Genomic DNA, 12,529 nt, shown 5'->3' on the forward strand with positions numbered 1-12,529 from the left:
AACTAAATTAGTCTCACCTCCAGGCCATTGCCTCAAATTCCATTTTAAAGACCAAGCTCATCAGCTGGGTGGGCAGCACAGCTTCACTCAAGTCAACTCAGCCAAGAAATTACTCATAAGGGATGAGCCATAAGAAATGTATTCCCTTGATATTTGTAGAACCAACTGGGCTCACTGAGAGCATGCCATTTTAAGTAATGTTTAAAGAAAAAAAAAAACCAAAAATAAGACAAAATATTTATACCTATTATGTAAATATTAGTAATAATAATACACATAAGATTACTACAAAATAACTGAAATGTTTGCCAAGCAGTCTCAGTGGGGAGGTGAGAGCAGGTAAGATATGAGCAGATATTTATTATCATTACTGACATTATTTTATGAAGATGGTACAGGTCAAGTTCTGGCATCAAATTTACATACTGGGAGGAAGTTTGTGAGATGCAATCTTGCCTTCTGCCAAAATGCGCTCTCCAAAAGTTTTCTGGACTGTGCAAGGATGAGGGTCAGCCTGTATGTCCAAACCAGTCAGCCAGAAATCCTCATGCTCTGCTTGCAAACCAATTGACTGGAACTGGAAAGGACAGCTGACATAAGTGAACTCTTTGTCAAAGAGCTCAGCCACTTGGCAGGGAAGCTAGAAACACTACATTATTCCAGCTTTGCACAGAGGTTACCACCAAATACATTGGCTGGTGCTGCCAGTCAGTAGATTTGATGACGTCCCACTGCTCAGAGCTGCTTGTTTTATTCTGAAGACACAGTGTTCAGCAGGAAAATCTCACAGGAATTAGAAGAATAAAGCTGTAATGAAAACAGATTTACAACTCCTGGGAGAAGACCTGCCATAGTCACATTTTGAAGGCTTTAATGCTTGGCTGACTGTGATAGGTGGTGTCACTGCAGAGCCAGAGCAAGATGCAAAATGTGTCCCTCGCAGTGGATTCCTCCTGCCCGGGAGCTCATCCCAGTGAAAGTTTTCTGTCCCCTTCCATCCTGCCCTCTCCAGTGCAGCCCAGTGCAGCCCAGTCTGCCATGGCCAGAGCCTGCTGCCCCTCCTCTGGGCCAGGCTGGCTGGGCCTTGGTGGGGTGGGCCAGGGCCACACTCACCTGCCAAGCAGCTGTACAGCAGTTTGGGTTCTTTATACAATACTCTCATATGTACAATCCATAAGGAAAACTGCTTGTCAAAATGTGAAGACATACAAAAATACATGTGCCCATAGTGTTCAATCTGTGTCCTTGGGGGACACCCCAAAGGGAAGGCCCTGACCATCACACCCACGGGCCGGTCCCCGTTCTGGTACCAGGCTGATGTCACACACACTCAAAGGCACCACCACGGAGACCGCGCCTAACCCGAGCGCGCACGGAGCGCACCTGCGGGGCAGGGGACATCCCGAGAACCCGCCGTGACCCCCGAGCCCGCTCCCCCGGCTCCGCAGGCTCAGCGGGCCCGGCCCCGGGGCGGAGCGGGGCGGGCCGGACGGGGGCAGTGCCCGGCCGGGGCTTGAGCCCGCCCGGCCGCCGCCGGGGATGGCGGGGCCGCCGGAGCTGGAGGGAGCGGCGGGGATGGCGGCGCCGCCGGAGGCGGAGGAGGCGCTGACGCGGGGCTTCTCGGAGGAGCAGTTTGGGGCCGCCTGCCGCGAGCTGGACCAGCCGGCGCCGGCCGCGGCAGGGCCCTGGCAGCTCCTGGTGGAGACCATGGGCGTGCGGATCTACCGGCTGTACCACCAGGTGGGCGGGCTCCGGCTGCCGGCCGGGGGGCGGTGGTGGCGGGGACGGGGCCGGCGGGGGCGGCGGTGGTGGCGGGGATGCGGGCGGTGGTGACGGGGATGCGGGTGGTGGTGACGGGGATGCGGGCGGTGGTGACCGGGACGGGGGCGGTGGTTGCGGGGATGCGGGGCCCGCACGACCCGGCCCGCAGCCGCGGGTTCCCCGCACAGGCCTGGGCTCGGTTTCTCCAGGCTCGCAGAAAGCCGCTTTCCGAGTAATGCCATTAAGTGCTGATGAGAAAGCTGCTGGGCCGCAGTGACCCTGCGGAACCGAGCTTGTGAGCAGCTGGATGGGGAATTCCGGGTGTTCGATGTGCCACCCTCCCGAGCCCCCTCGGAGGGGATTTGTGCTCAGGGGAGCGTGTCCCTAAACATCCCGAGCCCCGCCCGTGTCACAGCATCCTCTCTCCGGGAGCCCTCCCCCTTTCCTGCCTCTTTCCAGAACTCCCTTCGCCCTCTAAAATCAGGAGGTGGTTCAGAAAGGGTTGGAGTGAAATTCTTCCCTTTTGGGGTGGCTAACTTCTTTAAAGAACTTCCGTGGTTTAGGAACTGACTTGTGATTGACAGTGTCTTCATTCTGACAGATTTATTATTCAATACTGACTTCTAAATCCATATTTAAATATATATATAAATATCCTGTTTTTTAAATGAGTGATCATAGTTTCCTCTCAGCTCCTTCTGGACTTCATGCTGTTCTTTGCATGACAATTTTATATTTGTATTCTAAGAAATTATTTCTGACATGGTAATGTTAGAAAAAACCAGAAAGCATACAGGGCCGGCTGTGCTAAAGTCACAATGGGGTGGGGAAAGCCTCTTTAAAAAAACCATCACTTCATAGACCTTGGAATTTTCTTCAGTGATAAATAGTCCGTGTTTACAGTGTGGATGTGGTGACTAGCAATGGCAAGAGGAGCTTATCAGTAGGTGCTCACAGCACAGGCGAGGCTGGGGTGCCTGCCAGGTATCCATGCAACAATCAGTGAGTTGCTGGAGTTCAGGGTGCTGGGGGTGTTCCTGCTGGAGTGGATGAAGGAGAGGCTTTAGGATTATAGCTCAACCCAGAACTGTAAATGCATTGTGCAGTGAATGAAGGCAAAGGAACTTTGGGAAGCTGGAGGCTGGATTTAGCCAGGCACATGGGACCAGGGAAGCCCTGGCTTACTGCAGTGGCTGTGCTGCTATTGTATGAATGCAGCTGGTAAGATGGAAAGTAGCTCAGGCTTCTCCTCCTCATCCTCTTGTGCTTTTATGCACAGGGACTGTAGAGCTAAAAGGACTATTTGAAACAAAAAAAAACCCATTTACAGGTGTCTGTCATTTTTAATGTGTACGATGCCCCTAGTTTGGGCTGGATGGACAGACTACGTAGGATGTGAGGGACCTTTTCAAGTCCAATCTTGTGACTCTTCTAGGAAATAAATCTACTGTTTTGTCTTTCAGTTGCTTCAGATTACTGCAAGAGAAGATGAAGTCTAGAAGTAGGGTCTTTGTTTAAAGTTGTTACTGGAAAAATTAGCTTTTAGCACTTAACTGAACTGCAGCTCCCCTGCAGCAACAGTAGTCCAGGAAGCTGAAAGCAGCAATTATTCTTCCTGTTGCCTTCTCTTTTTGCCTTGTCTTTCCACCTTCTCTGCAGGCTGCAGAAATAGATCTGGGCCTTCCTGCTCAGTGCTGCATTCCAGCCAAGCTGATTGACTCTCCTGATGACATGCCTCAGAAAAATGGAAAAGTTTCACTCTTGTTTTAACTTTCTTACTGTAAATTGCTGTTTTTCTTGTGAGAATAAAATCTCTTAGAAAGATGATGAGTGCATGGGGTTACACAGATGCTGAATAGTTCAGGTTTGAAGCTGGTGATTGGTGCTTCAGTGAAGCCACAGTGAAGATGAGTAAGTAGCTTAAGCTTCTTGCTCACATTACTGTTTTCTGGTACTTCAAATCCTCATCTTCTGGAGCTGATTTGTGAAGGCAAGGTAAAGAAGAAAATTCATCTATTCACTAACAGAATGTTGTATAAGCCTTCTTTTCCTTTCCTTGGGAATGCTTTGATTTGATTTCTACACTATATATTTGAAACACTCTCATTGTTTTAATTTAGTCCTGAACTCATACTAACAATGGTACAAACATTGCTCTATAGACACAGATGGAATTACCATATGTTGAAAGTAACATTAAAACAGGAGATATCCTGCACCCCACCCCTTCAGTGCATACAGCTTTCTGAAAGAAAATACCTGATAAATATTCAAGGCAGATATGAGTGCATTGTATGTAAGCATGGACATTGTAAAGTATTCTTGTATCCAGCCTGATGTGTAAGCAGAACTAACTTGCCACAAGAATTGAATGCTTCTGGTAGACCTCAGAGTGGGCAGCATTCAGCCCACACTGACCACTGGAGCTGAAAAGGGGACTGTGTTTATGAAGAAACATGCTCCCTCTGGAGCTCCTGATGAAGTAAAAGGGTACTGGTGTAAGGGAAGGAACAGCCATTGTGCAGGGCAGGTCAGCCTGGCTGGATTTACACTTTCATGTATAGATCAAAAAGTCGAGAGGTTAAAGACTGAATCTTATATTGTTTTCTGAGTACTTGCCTTCACAGCTCTTGAGCAGATTTGTAATTTGTGCCCCACCTAACTTCCTACAGCTGCTCTCCCTGATGCAGAGTACTTCCCTTTCCTGTGTGACTTTTCCTCTCTTCATTCTGTTTCCACAGCAATCAGGACTTTATGAATATAAAATCTTTGGTGGTCTTGCTGACATTCCCCCAAAATTGTGTGCAGATGTCTACATGGACTTGGATTTCAGAAAAGAGTGGGATCAGTATGTTAAAGGTAAGCTCATCTAGGCAGTGTAAAAGCAAGCTGGAATCCACATTAATTGTTCCCACTAAAACTTTCTTGAAAGGTATTTTGAAGTTACTGCCTCCAAAGACTTTGGGTCAGACTTGAATATCTTTTGGGATAAGGTTGCACTCAGCAAATACACAAGTAAACACTGAGATGGAATCTCTAATGTCTTAACAGTATTTCTCTTTCCTCTGGAATGAATTCTTTCCATGTTGGTTAAAGGATATGATTGGCATCACTGGTTATGCTGGCAGCGCTTGTAACTTCTAGTTGTAATGCTTAGGTTAAATTTTAGTACATGTCTTGGAGACAAATGGGGTGGTACCTTTTGTGCATCTTTGCACAGGGCAGTGGAGCAGTGCATCATGGAATAGCAGGTTGGAGGGGGCTTCTGCTATCATCTGGTCCCAACTTCCTTGGTGAGAGCACAGTCAAGACAAGATGGCCCCGCACCCTGTCCAGCTGAGTCTTAAAATTTGTCCTTGGGGAGATTATTTCAAAGACTAATGTCATTATGAAAATTTTTCCTCAGGCTTTCACCAGTTTGATGCATGATGGAACATCTTTTCCTGAAAGCATGGGTTGTTCTTGGCACCTTTTACAGTCAGGAATGGGTGTATCGAGAGTGTATGGCTTTTACAGAGAAAGGAATAACTAATTTAGTTAAGTTTATTTAATGTTGTCTTTGAAAAGGGGCATTAAACCTGAATATCCATATGGTGTTAAAACATCCTAACTCAGCAGCAACAAGGTAAGGGTGCAGCTGATGTAGGTATCTAGTAATCCATATATTTTAAAGATGGGGAGCATTTTCTTTTAAAGCCTGTGCTTGAATTCAGAGCAGGCCAGTAAAACTGAAAAGTGATCTAAGTGTTTTGCTGAACAAAGAGCAGTGTTAAAAACCAAAGACTTGTTAAATATTGTGCTTGTAAGGTTTAGGACAGCTCCGTGGTGAATGATTGCTGATAATGCCAGTGGCTGCATTGATACAGAGACCCATAAATTTAACTCGTGTCAGTCTTGGTCAAGTTTAAGGAGTAGTGTCTTCATTAAGAAGTCAAAATGCTCAGTAGCTTTCTTGTAGCAAAAGCCATTTTGCCATAATGAAACAAAGAGTCAGAGTGGAACTCAGCATTATTGTATTGGATGTAAAAATACTCTGTTGAGTTACTTCAGTAGTCTTTAAGTGCATTTAGGAGAAATGAATGCTTCTTAAATAAACATTTACTTTTTTTTTTTAATTCCTTCATAGAGAAAAGAAAGGAAGCTGCTGGGGGAAGCTACACCCTTAAACTAAAACTAGATAATGTTGCAGAGCTGACATTTATATCCTTGCTGACCATGGTTTGTTCAACTGTTAATTTATACTTGTGCTGGTGCTTTAAGTCCAGCATTTCACAGAAATTAACTCTTAGAGGGCTTAAATATAATGTAATGCTTTCCTTCCTACTTAAAAATTGGCACAAGCCCACCTGTTTTCTAGGATGATACATATGATGAAAGTGCTAGCCAATGTTTTAAATGTAACCCCAGTTCAACCTGGCTTTTTTCTTTCACATTTGGGAAGAAACGCCAGAAAACTTCAATTGAGAGCCTTCTTGCTCTTGGTGTTACTGTTTTTATTCCTTGGTGCTCTTACAGCCATTCAAGTGGCAGTCCAAAGGAGAATTCTCTGCTGAACTGCTGGCTGGCATTGAAATAAAAACCTGTTCAGAGCAGAAGTAGCTGCCTTTTTAGCTTCTGCATGCTTCTGATTATCCACAACATGTGGACACCCTGAGGCCTGGTTTGTGCTGCAGCTGCCAGTTCAGCAGGGAAGTTGTGACTGAGGTACCACGTGCTTCTGTGGCATGATGCAAAATGGTTGGGCCTGAGCAATACTGAAACTTGCTAGTCCTGATTGCAGCACCTTCCTGATTGAGATCAGACTTCCCAACAATTTCACAGTAATAACTGACTATTGAAGCAGTAAGTGCTGCTGTCCCTATTATGGATAGAACAGACTCGTGATCTCTTGTAGCGATGCTAAAAGAAATCAGATTATTATTAAAATGCACTATATTCTGGTTTGAAGTGAATGCAGGTGGGATGTGGTTTATGTTTTTTCCTGTGTTTGCAAAAATACACAGGTAAATGAGGTAGCTAATAAGAGTTGTATTGGGGTCTTTAAAACAGTGTCATGGTGCATTTGTTAAAGGAAATCTCTGTGGTTAGGAGTGAAAGCTAAGAGAATAATCCAATGCTCCAGTGACCTCTGGTGGAAAACAAAATGTTGTGGGTTGTTACAACACCAGGTGCATCCAGTGCTGCTCCAGCTGGAGAAGAGGAGAAGCTGTTTCTGTGGGTGACAGCTGATCTGCAAGGCATACCACCAGAATCCTGGTTTGGAATATATTATATAGGGAAAGAATCTCCCATCTAGGGCACTGTTCTTGCCTTGTCAGTGAGATTATTGGTTTATTCTGGCCTCACTTTCAAAAACCTGGCTCTGGAGGATATGGAGCACCTCAGGCACAAGTCTGCTGTAAAGGAAGAAGAGACCACTGTGACTGTTAAGGTGAACCACCTTCTGGATCACACTCTTCCTTACTGCAGACCCTGAGCCAGCAGGAGTTGACCCTGGCTCAGCCCCAGGGCTCATCAGGTCTCTTGCCCTCAGTGGCAGTTGCTGCCTCAGGGAAGGAAGCTGTGCTGTAGATGGGTTTTCAAACTTGATTATGTGGTTTATTAGAACTAATTTTTCTCCTTCATGCCAGACTACTCTCCAACTGAGTCACTGCCATGTTTTAGGCACTATTCTTAGGTTACTTTTTTTTCATATTCTGCTGCCTTCTGATTTGAGTTTCCAGGCAGACTGAAGGTGGTGTAATGAAGGCTCATAAACTGCTCAAGATTCTAGTTTGCTGTTGCATGTATATACTGCTGTGAAATTCCTGACAGCTTTTCCAAAGTTCATTAATCCTCATGTAAGATGTCTTCAGGTCTTAGAAAGCTGCACTCATCCTAGTTCCATGTTAATTCAGTATAATTTACAAGGGTGATGACATTTCTGTGAAAAAGCATGTTGTACTCATGACTTAGACTTGTGCAGAACATGCACAGGTGAGGAAAAAGCTTTGAGATGGAAAAGCTTTGAATAAGCAAACTGTTGGAAAAGGAATTTGACTCTGCTGCCCTCAGAATTGTTCTCATTTTTTGTTCTGTGTTTTTTTGGATTTTTTTTTTGTGTTTTTTTTCCCCACCAATTAATCCAATAGCCAAAAAAAAAACAGGCCATGTATTTTTGTGTATTTGATTCCTGAACAATCCTGGTACAGAACTTCTTAATGTCTCTTACTGCTAAAATCCTACATACCTATCAATTTTGACATCAGGGTTGCATGTAAAATGTGTTCATATCAGAAATCTGAGCCGTTCTTGATGCCATCTATATTTCTGTTGCAGTAGAAATTAAAAATATCTAACAGTCTTCTTCTTTCAAATGTAGAACTATATGAGGAAACATATGATGGTGAAAAAGTAATCTACTGGGAAGTGAAGTACCCTTTTCCTCTCTCAAACAGAGATGTATCCTTTCAAGTTTTTGTTCCTCTTGCAGTTTCTGCCACTTGGTCATCCAGGAATCCCAGCAATGAAGTGATTCCATCACTCTGCTGCACTGATCTAAGATCTTGCAGTCCTTGTGTTACATGAATATATATGGCATGAAGAGGAGTGTGGGTGCCTCTTCCCACACAGAGCTAGAGCTCCCATAGCTGAATTACTGCTCTGCAGGATTGAATCCTGTAAGGACACGAGAAATAACTTGAAGGAGGGGCTGTTTGTGATGGAATTCACTTGTCAGCTCCTCATCCCTCAAAGTGACATTGTTTTGACGTGGCTCCTCAGCTTGCAGTGCAGTATGTCTATATCCGGGAGTGCCGGGAGATGGATGTGCAGGGGAGGAAGATCTGGGTTGTGCTAGCAAAAAGTGTGGCTGTTCCTCAGTGCCCTGAGAAGCCTGGTATTATCAGAGTTAAGAGCTATAAACAAAGCCTGGTAATTGAAAGTGATGGCAAGGCTGGATGTAAAGGTAAGAGGTCAAAAAAATGTGTGACAAGTCGTGTAGGCAGGGAGTGTATATATTAGCAAAACACACAAAGAGGGGGACTGGAAATTTTAAGTCAAGGGTTACTTTAAAATGAATGAAACCTTTGGAAATGTCCATTGCAGTGCACTACTGTGGAGAATCTTTTTATGTAGCAGTTGGGCTGGGTGGTTAAGAATAGTCCACTGACCACTTCCTTCTGCCCTCCCATCCCATCCCCAGTCTGTACTTATTTCCTGCCAGACAGTTCAGCTGGGGAGACTCTGCTGCAATTTTCTTAACTCAGCAATGATTCAAGTATTGTGTTTGACAGATGTATAGATTAAAGGGTTTGCCTAGAACTTGACTTCTGTCTGAGATTAGTTTTTTAAAGACAGTCTTATTTTATAAGACAGGGTGCCAAAAATGGTTTACAGTAATCTAAATGCCTGTTTTGGCTCTGTCAGCTTCCCAGAGGTAAACAGGGAATGCCTGTATTTACTTCACATTTCACTTCAGGACCAGTTGAATTTTTTTGTGCAGAATTTAAAGTAGAACTTTTGTAGTTGGTGCTTCAGTGATGCACACTGACAGCTTCTGTCACAGTGTGTTAGAGCTGAGTCTCAGGTCACTGGTATCTGGTAACTTCTCTCTCCTCTCTAGTCTATATGTACTATTTTGATAATCCTGGTGGCATGATTCCAACCTGGCTGGTCAACTGGGCTGCCAAGGTAAGGAAAGGATACAGATAATGGTCTTTGGCTAATCTGTTTCAAGCAATGAATTCACTGCAGTCATACCCATCTTCTACGTTTTGGGCAGAATTATTTTTTTCTGAAACAGATATATCGGCGTTCCTAGCTTTTACACAGTCCCATGTTTTCTGTCTCACAATTGTATGCTCTCACAGCAATGGTCTTAATTAATTTACTTATTTTAATTCCTGTCAAACTCCTTTGGTTTTTCAACCAGGCAGGTAAATTTCTGCATCAAACCCCAAATAATCTGTGTTTCAGAGAATATATGAATAGCCTCAAGACAAGCAAACTTCAGTAATGCAGTTTATTCCCAAAATATTCAAGGAATGGCTTGATGCTATGTACCAGATCTTAGACTTTATCTTAGAAAATTGGATATTAGATCTTAGAACTGTATCTGTTTGAAGTCCTTCATATATATAAAGGGAATGCTTATCTTGCTTATAGTTTTTATTGGTTTCATTATGCAAGAATAACTTTTCTGCCTTTTTCTTTACAGAGTGGCGTGCCTGCTTTCTTGAAGGATATACAAAAAGCTTGCCTTAATTATTCTAAGACACATAGGTGTTGAAATTGATTTAATCATTTAATTCCTAGATCTCTGCTCTTACAGGAGCAGATGTTATATATTAAACTGGATAAAATCTACCTCTAATATTGGAAAGAATTTTATTTTAGTTGAGTTATGCCTTGAGTTTTATTAGATTTTTTTCGACTGAAGAGCTAGCCACTGGCAAAGTAGCTTTTGAAAATACTCAAGTTTAACCTTGTTCCCCATGCTTTGCTTATGCTGGTTGTCAGGTATCAACTAGAGGAGTTCTGTGTTGGATATGTTACATCCTTGCACAAGAGACAACAATCTTACTAGAAAAATGTCTGAACTTGGACTTCAGATTATCTGCATGTGTTATGCCTGGATCTGCTTTTGCTACCCAAGTTTGTCATTCTTAAACTCCTTGCCTGATATAAACCTAAAAAATGCTGAGGAATTATGTAAATTACTAGAAATGTGCAATAGGAAGTCTGTGATGCTAAGCTCGCTTAAATCCAGCTGTAAAAAGATCGAGCCTGAAGCATTCAGAGCTCCTTACTTCTGTATGAAATGTAAAAACCTTTCTTTGTGTCCAGCTAGAAGAAAAAGGAGGTGACTTCTTGCATGTCTGATTTAAGGGGAACAAGTTTTATCTCCAGAGTCAGTAGCCTTACCTATAAAGCAGCTTGGGCACCAACTTGAAACTGGAGGTAATTTTAAACTGGGTGCCTGCCACTGAATGTGGATGAGCTTGATGTGGAACTTGGGCTTGCTTGCATTTTTAAATTTCATGCTGATATAAAGAATGGATGGTGACAGACTACAAGCTTAACTGAAACAGGAAATTAAATTTCCAGCACCTTTTCTTGGGGTGGTGGTGGGGAGGGGGAGGAGGGACAGGAAGTGCATAAAAGAATGAGAGGGCACCATTCTCAGGGATTTAAAATATTCAACATTTTTCGTAAATCAAATCCTGTTTCTGAATGAGTCTGGTAATGGAGTAGCTTTGTGTTGTTAAAAAATAAACAATTGAAATGATGCATTTACACCTTGTGTGAATATTTCCAATAAATCATTATTTTGTCCATGTAGTGTTCTTGTTCTGTCTCCTAGGTTTAAGAGTTCCATGGGCAGGTCACAAATGACAGGCTGATACCGTGAGCTGCCTTACTTTTAAAGGATTTTGAAAGAATAAGTTGGATTAGAACTAAGCAGGATTCTTGTGTTCTGCCAGCAGTTCAGGCATTTTTCAATGTGTTTAACTTGGAGACTGACACTGGATTGAATATTACAGTGTTACACAACATGATATAACAAAATTTTAAAAGGAGGATGAATCTTCCTGGAACAATCATGCAGACTAATTAATTTGCAGTTTTTTCTGAACAAAACTGACCTCTATGCCATAACAGTCCAAAACTTTCCTGTAATTGTAAACCTACCTTAAAATTTGAGTTGAAATGTTTACGAGCAACGTGTACCTAGTGAGCTGAGTATGTGCACAAAGATGAATCATGTATAAAATAGGTCATTTTTTCATTCTGTCTATCCAGACAATCTAATTTTGTTTAGTCTTTAAGGAAGTGAAAGCAGGAGGAAGACTGAAAGCATTTTATAATCATGAATTCACTTTGTCTTAGTTACTTGTCACCAAGACAGGGTATCCATGTGTGTGCAGTGTGCTGAGACACTGAGGCTGAGGGCTCAGGGGGCTGAATGGCTCCATTGTCAATCCTGCTGAGAACTGGGTTTCCTGCAGACCCTGCGCTGGCTGTGTAGAATACACAGCCTTTGCTCACATATCCATGCTGAAATCATTGCACAGGCAGCTTCTTGTGCTATCCACAACTTTCTAAATTAAAACACGTTTGATTAAATAGCAGATACTAAACCCAGCTCTTCCACTGTTTACAAGCAACTAAGCAATGATGTGAGATGAAAGCAGCATCAGATCTTGTCTTTAGTTCCCTGTGGGCTTTTAAAGTAACATAAATATGCAGTGACACTTCAGGTTAAGTCTGGGTTACTACACCCATCCTGTATTACTAGGGAAGCAAAGTTCCAGCCTGTGAGATGAGGCTTCATATCTGCATGGAAGATTGTGACTAGAAAGAGTTGGTATTTTCAGTCTTTGGATGGAAAGACATTCTTAAATAATTTTAAAGCATTATTAAGGATTGATTAAATATTGATCTTCCATAAATTATACATGTGTCATGTGAGCCTTTCTGGATAGCTTGAGCGGGAATTTACCTGCAGTGAAAGTTGTTAGGTCACCATGCATTATGAATTCTGGTGCACAGGGTTATAAAACATGAAACCCCCTTCCCATGCTATTTGTTCATGTAGCACCTTGAAGTTGATTTTGTTTCACCAGCTTGCCTAAAACTGGAGTGCAAAGTTAGTTCTTTTAGCGTTCTGTTGTAAGTAAATGATTATTTGAATAAAAAATGAATGAACATTTCTGTTAGGTGATGACTGAGCCTCTCATCTTCTCTATCCCACCCCAGTTAACAGATTGGGAGGTATCACACTACA

The 12,529-nt window shown here is 43.0% G+C and overlaps 1 protein-coding gene across 2 annotated transcripts; it reads left to right on the top strand.

The window, feature by feature from the left end:
• Positions 1-1,406: 1,406 nt before the first annotated feature.
• On the top strand, positions 1,407-11,082 carry PCTP (phosphatidylcholine transfer protein). 2 transcript variants are annotated; one of them, XM_036394570.2, is made up of 6 exons: positions 1,407-1,740; positions 4,503-4,620; positions 8,123-8,202; positions 8,536-8,707; positions 9,365-9,432; positions 9,959-11,082. In XM_036394570.2, exons 1-6 carry the CDS (start codon positions 1,540-1,542, stop codon positions 10,028-10,030), a joined length of 711 nt encoding a protein of 236 aa, XP_036250463.1. In that variant the 5' UTR covers positions 1,407-1,539; the 3' UTR covers positions 10,031-11,082. The 2 variants fall into 2 exon arrangements, with proteins under 2 accessions (XP_036250463.1, XP_036250464.1); XM_036394571.2 differs by lacking the exon at positions 9,365-9,432 and having other exon boundaries at positions 1,412-1,740; positions 10,261-11,082.
• Positions 11,083-12,529: the final 1,447 nt, after the last annotated feature.

The sequence above is a fragment of the Molothrus ater genome, chromosome 19 (genome assembly GCF_012460135.2).
Source record: "Molothrus ater isolate BHLD 08-10-18 breed brown headed cowbird chromosome 19, BPBGC_Mater_1.1, whole genome shotgun sequence".
Lineage (NCBI taxonomy): Eukaryota > Metazoa > Chordata > Aves > Passeriformes > Icteridae > Molothrus > Molothrus ater.